Source organism: Bubalus kerabau, chromosome 23 (genome assembly GCF_029407905.1).
Source record: "Bubalus kerabau isolate K-KA32 ecotype Philippines breed swamp buffalo chromosome 23, PCC_UOA_SB_1v2, whole genome shotgun sequence".
Lineage (NCBI taxonomy): Eukaryota > Metazoa > Chordata > Mammalia > Artiodactyla > Bovidae > Bubalus > Bubalus kerabau.
In genome coordinates, this window is record NC_073646.1 from 39,445,548 (window position 1) to 39,459,900 (window position 14,353).

The 14,353-nt window shown below is 54.7% G+C and overlaps 1 protein-coding gene across 1 annotated transcript; it reads left to right on the plus strand.

Annotated features, from left to right (window-relative positions):
- The first annotated feature begins 102 nt into the window (after positions 1–102).
- INTS15 (integrator complex subunit 15) lies at positions 103–11,636 on the plus strand. The gene is made up of 6 exons (XM_055561918.1): positions 103–608; positions 1,020–1,241; positions 3,404–3,569; positions 6,290–6,814; positions 7,658–7,697; positions 10,834–11,636. Exons 1-6 carry the CDS (start codon positions 417–419, stop codon positions 11,033–11,035), a joined length of 1,347 nt encoding a protein of 448 aa, XP_055417893.1. The 5' UTR covers positions 103–416; the 3' UTR covers positions 11,036–11,636.
- Positions 11,637–14,353: the final 2,717 nt, after the last annotated feature.

Sequence of the window (14,353 nt, forward strand, 5' to 3'; positions counted from 1 at the left end):
GAGCCTCCGCTTCCGTTCTGCGGGCCGGGCCGCCAGGGGGCGCGCTCCCCGAGGGCGGGCCCTCGCCGCCGCCCGCGCTTGGCCCCTGCGGGCCGCCGTCGCCGCGCTCCGACTCCGCTGCAGCGCGGCCCCGCGGCGTCTGATTCACAGGGCTGTCGGTGGCGCTGTCGACGCGCAGCTGGGGCGCCCGCCGGCTGCCGGCGGGGTCAGCGATGGCCCCCTGAACGGGCCCGAGCCGGCGGCAGCGGAGGACGGGCGGGTGCCGCGGCGCAGGCCCGGGTCGGCGGACGGAGGCCGGGCCGCGGCCTCTTTGTTTCGGCGGCGGCGGCGGCGGCGGCGGTGGCTGTCGCGTCCGCCGGGGCCCCGGAGCGGAAGTCCGTCGGCGCTCCCGGCGACCCGGCCGTCGCGGCCGCACCATGAGCGACATCCGCCACTCGCTGCTGCGCCGCGACGCGCTGAGCGCCGCCAAGGAGGTGCTGTACCACCTGGACATCTATTTCAGCAGCCAGCTGCAGAGCGCGCCGCTGCCCATCGTGGACAAGGGCCCCGTGGAGCTGCTCGAGGAGTTCGTGTTCCAGGTGCCCAAGGAGCGCGGCGCGCAGCCCAAGGTGCGCCGGGCGGCCGGCAGGCCCCCCGCCCCGATCCGTGAACCCCGGCTCCCTTCTTCCCGATGACAAGCGTCGACCGCACCGCGAGCTCCCTTCGCAGCAGCGGCTCCGTCCTAGCCCTTGGCCTGGTTCTTTCAGCAACGGCCAATTTGCCCGTTTTGCGGGGTGTGTGACCCCTGCGTCTCCAAGGTTTTGTTAAAGGAAGAGACCGTAGGTCACCGTGAATCCCACAGGGTGATGCATAATGACGCAGAGGGACATTTCCCTACATTTAACAATCGAGTTCTACTCCGTGGGACCCGGGCTTTAGGGAGGTGAAAAGTTCCCTGGGGGAAAATAGTGTGTTTTCTTACCGTGTGAATTAATTAATACGCTTCGTTTCTCCCCGCTTCTCCCGGATTTGTTTTACAGAGATTAAATTCACTGCAGGAGCTCCAACTTCTTGAAATCATGTGCAATTATTTCCAGGAGCAAACCAAGGACTCTGTCCGGCAGATTATTTTTTCATCCCTTTTCAGTCCCCAAGGGAACAAAGCGGATGACAGCCGGATGAGCTTGTTGGGAAAACTTGTCTCTATGGCAGTGGCTGTGTGTCGAATCCCAGTGTTGGAGTGTGCAGCGTCCTGGCTCCAGGTACTTCTGCAAGTCTCTGAAGATGTTTCTCTCATAGCTCAGTTGGTAAAGAATTTGCCTGCATGCAGGAGACCCCGGTTCATCCCTGGGTCGGGAAGATCCACTGGAGAAGGGATAGGCTACCCACTCCAGTAGTCTCTGGCTTACCTTGTGGCTCAGCGAGTAAAGAATCCGCCCACCACGCAGGAGACGTGGGTTCAATCCCTGGGTTTGGAAGATCCTCTGGAGAAGGGAAAGGCTACCCACTCCAATATTCTGGTCTGGAGAATTCCAGGGACTATACAGTCCATGGGGTTGCAAAGAGTCAGACGTAACTGAGCGACTTTCACTTTCACTTTCACTTTGGTTTCTAGAGAATTTTTTTCCCTATGTTAAAGAATCCACAGAAAACAACAAAATTCTGTACATTAATTATCCTTCAGTTAAAAAAAAAAAAAAAAAATCCACCTGCCGGTACAGGAGATGCAGGAAACTCACATTTGATCCCTGGGTGGGGAATATCCCCTGGAGAACAAAGTGGCAACCCACTCCAGTCTTCTTGTTTTTTATAGTTAGATCGGTAAGCCTATGAGTTGTTCCAGAGTGCCACTTCTAAGTTGATTGCTCTTCTAATGGATGTGGACATAGAAGCCTTCTAGAGTATTTTTAAATATCTAAGGGGAAATAAGGTAAACCCGCCTGCAGATGCAGGAGACATAAGAGACATGGGTTCGATCCCGGGGTCGGGAAGATCTCCTGAAGGAGGAAATGGCAACCCACTGCAGTATTCTTGCCTGGAGAATCCAATGGACAGAGGAGCCTGGCAGGCTACAGTCCATGGGGCCACAAAGAGTCGGACACAACTGGAGCCAACTCTGCACACTCGTAGTAGATTGTGTGTTAGGTAGTTTTTTGGAAGATCTATTTTGTTTTGCTTTTTTGTTACTCAAAGTTGTTGAAAAATTCCTAATCTATTTAGAGTAATTATTAACTCAAAATTTTTATTAACGTGGTCCTCAACTAAGTTAACAGAATTTACCACATTCAGTTTCTCAAACTTGCTTCATTCCCAAGGACTTGACGACATTTGTGTTTTTAAAAAATTTATCTCAATGTTTTTTCCTATCATCTTATTCATCTTTAACATTGGGCTAGTAAAAATGCATATTGTTCTCTGTAGCTCTCTGTAGCACACAGGTAAATCTTAGTGAAATGTACCTTAATTGTCACTATTCTGATTTTTGGGGCCCCTGAACTCATCTCTCGTGTTGTCTTTAACCTTGAGATAACCTCTATCCCTTGGCAACCTAGCTTAAGTCAAGTTTAACGCCTTGAAATTCATCCTGTGATTTTCCATTTGTCTCTTGTGGTGCTGTTGTACTGGCATTCTAGCAAAGTGAAAGCAGATGTTAACGGGAAAGGGTCTTGTGGCTTGGGTCAGGGTTTGACACCCCGTGGCACGCGCTGCAGCTTCCTCCGAGGAAAGGTGTAGAGATGGCTGGCTTAGCGCCTGAATGAACAGCCTGGCCTGACACCCTGCCGACACCCTGACACCCAGGCCCTGTTTCAGCCCTGGAACTATGGCATCCTGAGCAACTGCTGAATGTGGCTACAGGTTGGCATCTGACCAGGAGGGGAAAAGGACCAGAGGGTGGTGGTGTAGGAACCTGTACTGGGAGAAGATTGTAAGAAAAATTGAGACAGTGCTGCGGTAAGTCACATGACAGTTCACAGACTCCTAAAGCACGTCAAAGTGATACCAACTGTTCATTTTTACCTTTAGAGTCTTACCTGTAGGGTTACAAAAGCGGTCATTTCCCCACTTGAAGTCAAGAATGATTTTTCCCAAGTAGACTTCAAAGCAGGGGTCAGCAGGCCTTTCAGGTAAAGGGCAAGACAGTCAGCCTCCTAGGCTTTGTGGGTCCTGTGATCTCTGTCACCCCTCCTCAGCTCTGCCCTTGTGGCACAGGAGCAGGGCTGTGTTTCAGTAAAACAAAAGCAGGTGGCAGGGAGGATTTGGTCTGCAGGCTTTCAGTTGCCAGTCCCTGCTTCTGAGTAAGCCGGTCACATCTTCTTCCCTGCCTGGGAGGGGTCCTGCCGGTTCTGATCTTCACCGTGTGTTCATGGTTGCGTGTGCGTGGGTGCTCCGCACCTCTAGTTAATGGCCTGTGGCTTCCTTCCAGCGGACGCCTGTGGTCTGCTGTGTGCGGTTGGCCCGGGCCCTCGTGGACGACTACTGTTGCCTGGTGCCAGGATCCGTTCAGACGCTGAAGCAGGTGTTCAGCGCCAGCCCTCGCTTCTGCTGCCAGTTCATCACCTCTGTCACCGCACTGTACGACCTGTCATCAGGTAAGCTTGAAACAGGTTGTTGTACTCAAAACGGCTTCAGCTGACTGCCAGTGGTATGTGCACTGACCACCCAGCCAGCAAATGCTTTGTCTTTTTATTTTTCCCTCTGCAACGTGTACCTTATTTCAGGCTAAAAGCTAAAGGCACGGGCTACTTAGATCTCTGGGATTTCCTAATGGGGAACTCTCCTTAGTGAATCCCATCTGGCTGACTCTGAACAGTCCAGGTGGCAAACAGCCCAGCAAGCTAGGGTCTGGTGTCGGGGATGGGTGGCTGGACTTGGCAGCACCCCCACCATGGCAGGGCACCTTTCCTGGCCCTCTCCACAGAGGCAAGAGCGCTCAACAGCTGGGAACAGTGTTCAGGTCCTTTGTCTTCTCATAGGAAAGATTTAGTTCAAGCAAGTTCACAGCATCGCATCGCATCGCAGTTGCCCTTTTTTCAGTTGCTCCAGGGCAACAAGAACAGAAATTGGTTTTAACATTGGATTAATAAATGGATTAATATGTGCAGAAGGAAAAAGTGTTCACAGAATACCACTCGCGTGCTCGAATGGATGTGAGACGTGGTATTTTCCTCTTATGTCAGCTTGCCAGTCTGATATGTCAGTGATGTCTGTTTTCTTTTTTAAACCGCTGCCAAGGTGTGATTGGCATACAAGAAGCTCTCTGTGTTTGTATGTGTGTAATGTGATGAGTTTGGAGTCACGGAAATCACCGGCTGCAGGGCAGTGGCCCAGAGGGCGGGCATGGAGTCCGCCAGCAGCACAGTGGTTGCCATGGCCAGCGCTCCGGTAATGGGAAGGCCTACCTGGGGTGCCTCCACCTCCAAAACCCCAAAATGAAAGGAGCTCACCTAACCAAACAACACCCTCCTGCCCGATGGGTGCAGAGAACTCAGGTCTCCCCGAAGCAAGATTGTGGAGATGGGTTCCTCAGGTACACACACGTGTGTACACAGAGCACATGTGTACAAGTGCTGTGTACAGGCTCTGGAGATGCCTCAGCTGAGATGTGTGCGGGGCTGGGGAGGGGCTAGGTTGCTGGAAAGTGGGTCTGAGACTTGGCATTTCCCAGATGGACACGTCTTGTGAAGTCGAGGGGACAGACTCAGAGTCACCAGTGTTTACCTTGCCAAGTCCAACTCATAGACAGCTGCTGCCTCCTGATACCGTCATTCATAGCAGCAGGGAATGGGCGGTTCATTCGCAAACCAGCAGATAATCTTAGGGGAGAGGCCAGTGGCCCCTGTGAAAGAGCATCTAGGGGGCTGACACCGACGTGGGGCTCACTCCTCCCAGCTCTCCACTCTCAAGCATGGCCCTGGACCACAGCAGCCTGGCAGGGACTCCGTCAGCCTTAGCTTTGTCATGAGCTGAAGGCTGCACAGCCCCGGGGACAGGAGGCCGGGGGTCTGCTGCTGTGTGCACAGACAGCCCAGGGGCAGTGTGCAGCCATCCCAGGATAGGTGGTGTCGCCTCGCAGTTAAAAGCCTCCTGGGGTCAGGTCTGGGCCCACCATGTACTTTTTTTTTTTTTGGCCACGCCATGTGGCATGTGGGATCTTCCCTGACCAGGGATTTAGTCTGGGCCCCCTGCACTGGGAGGGAGGAGTCTTAATCCCTGGACTGCCGGAGAAGTCGCCCCACTGTGTACTTTTAATGAGTCTGGAGGAAATGACTTCACATCTCGGTGTCTCAGCTTCCTTATCCTTTATATAATAGATGAGTTGTTTGAGGGTTGAGTTAATCCATGTGAAGGAGACTGGTGCCTGGCACGTGGTTAACTCAGAATGAGTGTCAGCATTTGTTGTTATAATGTCTCTGTTTTGCTGTGGAATGTCCCAGGTCTCGGGGATCACAGGAGGCCAGGCTTAGCTTAGACAGAGGCTGGCAGCTAACATTAGCAGCGGACAGATCACTGTCTGGACTCTGAGCTGCTCCCCGAAGGCCACCATAACGGTCACCAAACCTATTTGGTGACAGAGGTGATGAACTGGTGGCAGAAGCGAGGGCTGGCACTGAATATCTGCTTCAGCGACTGAATGGATCCTGGCACCCGACAGCAGGAGTCGTGCCCAAGGTCCCTGGCTGACCGCACACGATAGACCACAGGGGACTCCAGACACGGATGAAAGCGACTCCCCGGGGAGGGAGGAGGTGTGGCAGCGGTTTTAGATATAGATCGTTACTGTTGTTCAGTCACTCAGCCGTGTCCGACTCTCTGCGACCCCATAGGCTGCAGCGCGCCAGGCTTCCCTGTCCATCACCATCTCCCAGAGTCTGCTCAAACTCATGTCCATTGAGTTGGTGATGCCATCCAACCATCTCATCCTCTATTGGCCTCATCTCCTCCTGCCTTCAATCTTTCCCAGCACCAGGGTCTTTTCCAATGGAATAAAAACCCCCTAGTTACAGAGAGTGGATTTTTATTTAAATTGACACATGGGATCTTCAAGGGATAATGGAGTTCTTGGGAATTTTCGGCTTAACACGTTTCTTGAGCCCTGCCGTGGCCAGGCTGGGGGTCCCAGGATGCTGAGTCAGGTGAGAACCAGCCCTCAGGAGGGGTTGTTCCAGGAGAGGAGTCAGAGGCACACCATCTTCAGGAGAGGACAGAGGCACAGGGTATCGGGTGGTGAGTCCTGTGAGCTAGGAAGTCCATCTTCCCATCTCCTCCTGTCCCTGAGGACCCTTCTGAATGAATGCATCTTTGTTTGCAGATGATCTCATCCCCCCGTTGGACCTGCTTGAGATGATCGTCAACTGGATCTTGGAGGACCCCAGGTTGATCCTCATCACCTTCCTGAATACTCCAATTGCCGCCAACCTCCCGATAGGATTTTTAGAGCTCACGCCGCTCACCGGATTGATCCGCTGGTGCGTGAAGGCCCCCCTGGCTCACAAAAGGAAGAAGAAGACCCCCTTAGCCAATGGCCACGTCGCCGCCAAAGTCCCGAAGGACTCGGGCGGGGCGGAGCGGGACTCTCACCTCCTGTACTCCAAGCTGCACCTCAGCGTGCTGCAGGTGCTCCTGATGCTGCAGGCCCACCTGACCGAGAAGAACCTGTACGGCCGCCTGGGGCTCGTCCTCTTTGACCACATGGTCCCGCTGGTGGAGGAGGTGAACAGGTTGGCCGATGAACTGAACCCCCTCAACGCCTCCCAGGAGATCGAGCTCGCCCTGGACCGGCTTGCACAGGCTCTGCAGGTGGCCATGGCCTCCGGGGCCCTGCTGTGCACGAGAGGTGGGTGATGGCCTGGCCAGGCCCCCCTGGTTTGGGGGGTGCTACCCCCTCTGGGGAGGGAAATAGGGGCTTCCCCCCCCCAAAAAAAACCTAAAAAAAGAATTGAAAAAAAAAAAAACAACCAGAAAATAGGGTCTCCTGGACAAAGACTTCTTTCCTCTGGTTTTAAATCGTCTTGCTTTTTGGTGACTGAATGGAGGAGGGCAGAAGTCCCGGGACGCCTCCAGGTAGAACCCCACAGCGAGACATCCAGGTGTCTCCTGGCTGTTTTGCCCAGACCCGGGACTCCTCCAGAGCATGGATAATAACAGCTTCATGTCCTTCCTCCAAGGGAATCTTTTTTTCGTGCAGTTCTTTTCTATTGTGGCATAATTTATATACAGTGGAATGCATGATCAAGTGCAGGAAACATTCCCATCACCTGTTTAGAGGGTTCCTCAGTTCTCCTATGTTCAGTGCTGGAACTCGCCCGGGAGCATGACCTGGTGTTGATGCCACGCCCGCCTTTGCTCTTCGAGCGCCGGCTCCCAGCCCTTGACGGCAGCCCCACGGGTGACCCGTGTGCTTCATATCTCCCTCTTAGCCTTGATCCGCTGTCTCTGGGCCCTTCCCCAGCCATCTGATGGGTTCTCAGCAGAGCCGCCCCCTTTCCTAAGTGATGTCTTCTCTTGGGGGCCTGGCGTGTTAAAGCAAATAGGGAAGAAAAACGAGAACCCAGTTTCCGAGCAGTGGTAGATGAGAGTGAGGCACTGTGACTATCCTGCCGGCGGCCTTGAACATCCGGGAGCTTCTCCCCTTGTCGTCTCCCGGCTGTTCCTTAATTCTCTGTCCCTTTAATTTCAGACGACCTGAGAACCCTGTGCTCCAGGCTGCCTCATAATAAGTAAGTGCCCTCCCCAGACTTCCGGCTGGGCTGGCGTGGGGGTAGAGGCAGGGGTGGGGGGTGCGCAGGGCAGGGCGGACCCCTTGTCCTGGCTTCCTTGGGTAGAGCTGGCCTGCAGGGTCTAGGGCTTCTGTGTGTAAGGGACCCCCCCAGGACCTGCCGATCAGTTGGGGGAGGGGGTAGATGTGATAGCGTAATGCACAGGAGAGGAAGCCCCAGCAGAGCGCCCATCGGGAGGGTGAGAAAAGCGGCCGTCTTGCTGGACGTCAGTGAAGAAGCTGGAGTGAGCTGGAGTGTCCGTTGATGTTGTTGTTATTTAGTTGCTCAGTCGTGTCTGACTCTCTGCGACCCCATGGACTGTAGCCCGCCAGGCTCCTCTGTCCATCAAACTCTCCAGGCAAGAACACTGGAGTGGGCAGCCATTTCCTTCTCCAGGGGATCTTCCCAGCCCAGGGCTGGAACCTGCATGTCCTGCTAGTCTCCTGCCGCGCAGGCAGATGCTTTACCATTTGAGCCACCAGGGAAGCCCCTGAGTGTCCATTGCTGATGAAGTCATTGTGGGTGTGTGTCGTGGTGCTCTTGTGTCACCATTGGTGACATTATGGTGGCACAGCCCTTAGGGGGGCAGGACAGGGACATGCCCTGGGCCACAGCGTGTGGGTTAGGCCAGCACCCTGACATTGGGTGCCACAGACCAGGTTCCGAGTGCGGTTCTGCCTGTGGTTTGTAGCGGCGCTGGGCCGCCTTGTCACCTCAGTTTCCCCCTCCGCTGATTTATGTGCCTCCAGGGTCACAGTCAGGTTTAAACGAGGTGGCGTTTGCAGAGTTCCTTGTCCACGGTGCCCGGCAGTCTCCCCCTCAGTGGTCATGGTTCTTGTCCTAATTTGGGGGAAAGCCGTGGTAAAAGTGGTGAGGAGCAGGAACCGTGTGGTCGCACAGCTGCTGGTAAGAATTCCAGCCTTGCCACTTCCTGTCTGTATGACCTCAGGCACGTTCTCGCTCCCTCCGTTTTCTCTGTAAAATCAAGAAAACCATGGCACCTGCCTCGGGCCCCCCCTGCCTCCCGTGCCCTGCTCCCGATCATGGGATTTTTGTGACGATTAATTGAGTAAAAACACAGGAAGCTTGTAGCACAGCTCTTGATAGGCAGGAAGCACCTCAGAAGCATTCGCTGCTGTCCTGTCTCCCGTCACCTTGTAACTCAGGGGTTTCTCGGAATCAGGTTAATTTCATTGAATCTAAGAAGCAAAGAACTGTGTGTACAAAGCTGTTTCATGCAAAGGCAGTATCACTAGTAGCAAAGAAGCTGGAAGCAACCTGGCCCTCCCATCCACAGGGACACTTAGGAAATTGGTAATGTTACATCAGAAGCATGGAGCACTGATCAGTTCGGTTGCTCAGTCGTGTCTGGCTCTTTGTGTCCCCGTGGACTGCAGCACCCGTTCCCGTGTCCATCACCAACTCCCGGAACTTGCTCGAACTAATGCCCGTCAAGGCAATGATGCCATCCAACATCTCATCCTCTGTCGTGCCCTTCTCCTTCTGCCTTCAATCTTTCCCAGCATCAGGATCTCTTCCAATGAGTCAGTTCTTCGCATGAGGTGGCCAGAGATTGTGTGTCTTCGCTAAAAACAGTAAATGTATATGTGAACGCAGCGAGCAGGTGGGCGGGTTTACAGGAATGAGAACGGCCAAGTTAGTTGGATGATTAATCTTCTTTCCGAGGGTTTTTCAATATGGAGGAATGTTCCTTCCCCTTGGTTGTTAACACAGATGGTGAGGCTCCAGGGCCATCATTGGCAGGCAGTGAGGACAGAGGTGAGTGTGCCCGGCGGCTGGGCATACTCACAGTGTGTGCGCCCAGCCGCCCAGGGCCCCACCCCCCAGCCCCGCTGGGGCCCAGGAGGGCAGGCAGGTGTGACCGCTGAGCGCAGGCTGAACTTGAGGCCAAAGGATGGGCCAGGGGCTATTCCCCAGGCTGCTGGCAAGAGGGGCCGGGGGGCTCCGGGCGGATGTCTGGGGGGTGAAACAGAGAGGATGAAATGCAGTGGTTCCTAGGGGAATGAAGTGGTCCCACTGGAGATACTCCAGCAGTGGAGCAGGGCCGTGTGAGGGGACGGCGCGGCCCCGGGCGACAGGGAAGCTGGGGGGCATGGAGGGGGCCTGGCAGGCGGGATTCCCTGGCTGTGTGAGACAGTGGAGACCCTGGGGTGAGGCTGGGAGAGCAGAGGTCAGGGGAGCGGGGCTGGGGAGGAAGCCCTGAAGGAGGGGATTGGTGTTTAGGCTGAGTCCTTGCGGCCGAGCTAGAGGTGGTAAGGAGGTTAAGACGCCCTGCTGATTGTGCTGGGAGGGGAGGGCGGGTCAGATAGGACAAGAGAAAAGAGAGGAGACTCTCCCAGGGGGTCCAGAAGGGGCCAGCAGTGGAGGTGACATTGAATTCAGGAGGGAGGAGGACTTCTTGGGAGGCAGAGGCTGTGGACGTCCTGAACTGCAGAGAGGAGGGTGCAGACCCGGGAGGAAGGGAGTTCAGGAGGGGAGGAATAAGGCTCCCGGGGTGGGAGTGGGACGGGAGGGGGCCCTGAGAGTGGTTGAGGACTGGGTCCAGGCCTGGGCCACCTCTGAGGACACTGGATGTGAGGGTCACGTCCAAGGCCAGCTGCCTTGTGGCTGTGCTTGGCGTTCAGCTGGGACTCAGCCATTCGGAATGCCTCGGAGAAGCGTGGCCCTCCGTCACAATGACCCCCCTGGGTATGGATGGCTGAGGCTGAAACAGACAGACAGTGATCCGCGGTCGTCCCTGAACCACAGACGCCGAGGCTGTGTCCGAAATGCCCGTGGACCGCAGGGCCCCTGCTTCCCGGCGCTGTGGGCAGGGTCCTGTGGACCGCAGGGCCCCTGCTTCCCAGCACTGTGGACAGGGTCCTGGCGTTTCCCGCCGTGGCCTTTCCCTCTCCAGGCCCCCCCAGTCCACATCCCACCGCCTCCAGGTCACCCCCTCCGTCCCCCTGGGCACACAGCCTTCCTCACCCAGAGGCCTGGTGCCGTCAGCCGCCCGCTGCCTCCCTGCAGTGGCCCTGGGCAGGCGGGCGGCGTGGTTGGAGCCAGCGCACCCTAACCCCTCTCCTTGTTTCCGCAGCCTGCTCCAGCTGGTGATCTCGGGACCCGTGCAGCAATCGCCCCACACGGCGCTCCCCCCTGGGTTCTACCCCCACATCCACACGCCCCCACTGGGCTACGGGGCCGTGCCAGCCCACCCAGCTGCCCACCCTGCCCTGCCCACGCACCCTGGGCACACCTTCATCTCAGGCATGACCTTCCCGTTCAGGCCCATCCACTAGCCTGGCTCTGTGAACTGCTGAGTTGGCACCGTGCCTTCCGTGCCTGGTTTGGAGGAAGCCTTCCCGGCAGAGGGCGGTGAGCGGAGAGGAGGCCATGGGGGCGGCCAGGTGACCCCTCCTCACCACAGGACCTAGTTGGTGCCAAAGTTCGGTGACATCAGCATCTTTGCGCTTCCTCTCTGTCAACATCTGTAAAAGTCCAGATGCGACCAATGAAAGGAAAATCATCCAGCCCTCTGCGGAGCCACGCGGGCACCTTTAGAAGCTGCCAGGGCTGTGAGCCTGTGGTCCGGCGTGTCGTTCAGACACACACCCTGAAGCTGTGCCAAGGGGCGTGGATGGGGGCCAGCGTCGCCGAGTCCGCCTGCCTGGCTTTCCTCCCCGGGGGTGGGCTGCGTCCCACCGGGACACAGGCCACGCCCACAGCTCAGGGAGCAAGGCTGAACCACTGGCATCGCGAGCTTGCACCCAGCACTTGGTACAGGTCAGGGAATCCTGTGAGCGTGGCCCCCAGCACTGAGGAGAGGAACTTCTCTGTTTTATTGGGTTCCCTAAAGTTTCTTTTCATATGTTCAAATAAATTTTTTCTAAATGTCTCATAGACCATTATGGAATGTGTTTGAAAACTCACTGGCCGGGCCCCCGGAAGTGTCCTCCCCAGTCTGCTGAGGTCCTGGTCAGAAGACTGGATATGATTCTAGCCGCTCCTGTTGCCAGAAGCGCCGCAGATTCTCCCCACCCTGTGCAGAGTGCCGGAGTCTGTCTGCTTCAGTCACAAGTCCTTTCTGCCCTCAGGGACAGAACTCAGACCTCACTTACTGGTTTGGGGAGGAGGGATAGCAACTCAGTAACCCTATTGCTGGGCTCCCCTAGGCTGAAGGTGAGGCTCGAGAGGCTGTTACAGTGAAGAGTGAGTGCTGAGGACTAAGATCAGCTCGTAGGGATGAAATTCAGCCTTGTGGCGGTTTACCCTGCTGCTTCTGGCTGCAGACCAGACCCTGGAAGGCCAGATGAGACCAGGTTGTGTGTGTGAGACGTCTGGAGTTTGAGACGCCCCTCAGGGTAACACAGCTGCACTGCAGGGCTGGCCTTGGCCGCAAGTCCATGATGTGGGTGACCATGACCACAAGTGCTGTCTCAGGGACGTGAGCTCTAGGCCCTCGTGGGCCCCAGAAGTGCTCAGCCAGGCTCCCACCACCCCAGCCATGTGTAGGAGCTGGTCTGCAAGCAAAGCCTAGCAGGACCCTGCTTTTAAATTGCTTTTGAGAGCCATGAACTAGAGAAGGAGATGTCCTTTCCTTTGATTTCATTATCCTCATGGTTTTCTGTTTATGGACAAATCTGATGTTGAAGCAGGAGCCGAAGTCAAGTGTCTGCTTCCATCTCTCTCGGTGGGACACAGCCACGGGACTAAGATTAGCACTCGCTGGTTCTTGGTGTCAACTCTGGTACCGAGTGTTTCTGTAAAGGGTGCAAAAGGGACTCTCCTATCGCTTCCTGATGAGAGGGCCTCTGAACCTGGCTGTGTCCCAGAAGGTGGGCGTCACCATTTATCTCCAGGGCTACATAGGCTCAGCTGCACTCAGACTTCAGGTGATTTTGCAAAAAAAAAAAAGAAAACATGTAGGAAACAAAGCCACTAGAGGCACAGATTTCTTCTGTGGTATTTTTAGCAGTATGTGGGCAATTACAAATGATGGGCCTCCTGTTAAGTAAGTATGTGCCAGGCACTTGCACCATCTTTTTTTTTTCTTTACAATGGTATTTTACATCCATTAAAAATTGATACATAAGAAAATATTAGGCAACAGGCAAAACAAACTATCTACACAGAATGTATAAGAAATTACCCACCGATCCAAAGACATTCCAATTTTTAAATTGAGTGAAGGAAATGAACAGAAAATTCATAGAAAAGAGGGGCTTCCCTGGCAGTCCAGGGGTTAAGATGCCATGCTTCCACTGGGTTGATCCCTGCGTCAGTTCAAAGATCTGCCACGGCCAAATAAGTAAATACAGCCTAATAAATAAGTATGTTTTTTGAATGGTATGTACTAAGCCAAAAACAGTGGAAACCTCTGGGGAAGATAATGGACATGGGGTGACAGCCAAAGGAGGCCTTTCCTCGTCTACACAGTTTTAAAGTTTCAATTTTTATTTTTTAACTCAATTTAAAAAAATATTCTGAGTCGTAAGGAAGGGCAAGACTGAATCAGTCCCTGACTCCTGTAAGTAAAAGAAGCCTGGGTCTGGCATACGTACCAGCCGATAACCGCACACAGTTGGTTTTTATAAGGATGGTGTATTCACATGTTACTTGTCTGATTACAAGTAAATTTTTTAAGTGCATTTTAGAACTTCTATTTCTGGTAGTGATGGGTTAGATTTTTCAGCCAACACTTCTGCTTTAATTAAAAACACTGGAAAACATACAATGACCTACGGACAAACCAGCAGGTTATGAAGAACATCCAGCTCAGGGACTTCCCTGAGGGGGTCAGTGGTAAAGAATCCGCCTGCCAATGCAGGAGACACAAGTTCGATCCCTGGTCCGGGGGGACCCCACCTGCCGAGGAGCAACTAAGCCTGTGCGTCACAACTATTAAGCCAGTGCTCTGGAGTCGAGGAACCGCAACTGCTGAGCTCATGCGCTGCAACTACTGAAGCCCTGGCACCTAGAGCCTGTGCTCCACAACAAGAGAAGCCAGCGCAATGTGAAGCCTGAAACTAGGGGGTAGACCCTGCTCACCGCAGCTGGTGAAAGTCCACATGCAGCAACAAAGACTCAGCATGGCCAAAGACAAGATCCAGGTCAGATGGTAAGCGAAGGCAGGTAAGGGGCACAAAGGCACCTGTGCCCCTGAGGGCCCCAAGGATGAAGGGCTCAAGTGGGGATCTACTAGGAGACCCACTCTCCGTTCTGCTGGAACCCCTGGGATATACCTTGAAGAAGAACAGAAGACGGCAGGGAATGTTGCCCTCGCACTGAGTGGAGCCTGGGAAAAGCCAAAGGGAAGTCTGGTTCCTAAGAAGTGACGGGCGGGGGCAAGTCCTCACCCTGGGTTGACAGCACACTGCCTGCCGTGACCTCAGTCCTTAGGGGTTCCTGGACTTGCAGTCCTCCCCGGTGCCCGCGAGGAGCAAACACACATTCTCTGGAGGAAAGTCACTCATCCTGGGCTCAACCCACCAATGACTGTCCAAGGAGACCGACTGATGTCCAGCGAGAGATGAACAAGAGTGAGGACCAGGAGATGCAACTGACAGAAACAGGTTCAAAAAGTCTTCCAGTGCCACAGCTGGACTAAAACAGTCATG

Coding starts and splice junctions, on each gene's coding strand:
- INTS15 (XM_055561918.1), top strand. CDS start 417: ATGAGCGACATCCGCCACTCGCTGCTGCGCCGCGACGCGCTGAGCGCC. Junction 1,242..3,403: donor GTGCAGCGTCCTGGCTCCAG/GTACTTCTGCAA, acceptor GCTTCCTTCCAG/CGGACGCCTGTGGTCTGCTG. Junction 7,698..10,833: donor TCCAGGCTGCCTCATAATAA/GTAAGTGCCCTC, acceptor TTGTTTCCGCAG/CCTGCTCCAGCTGGTGATCT.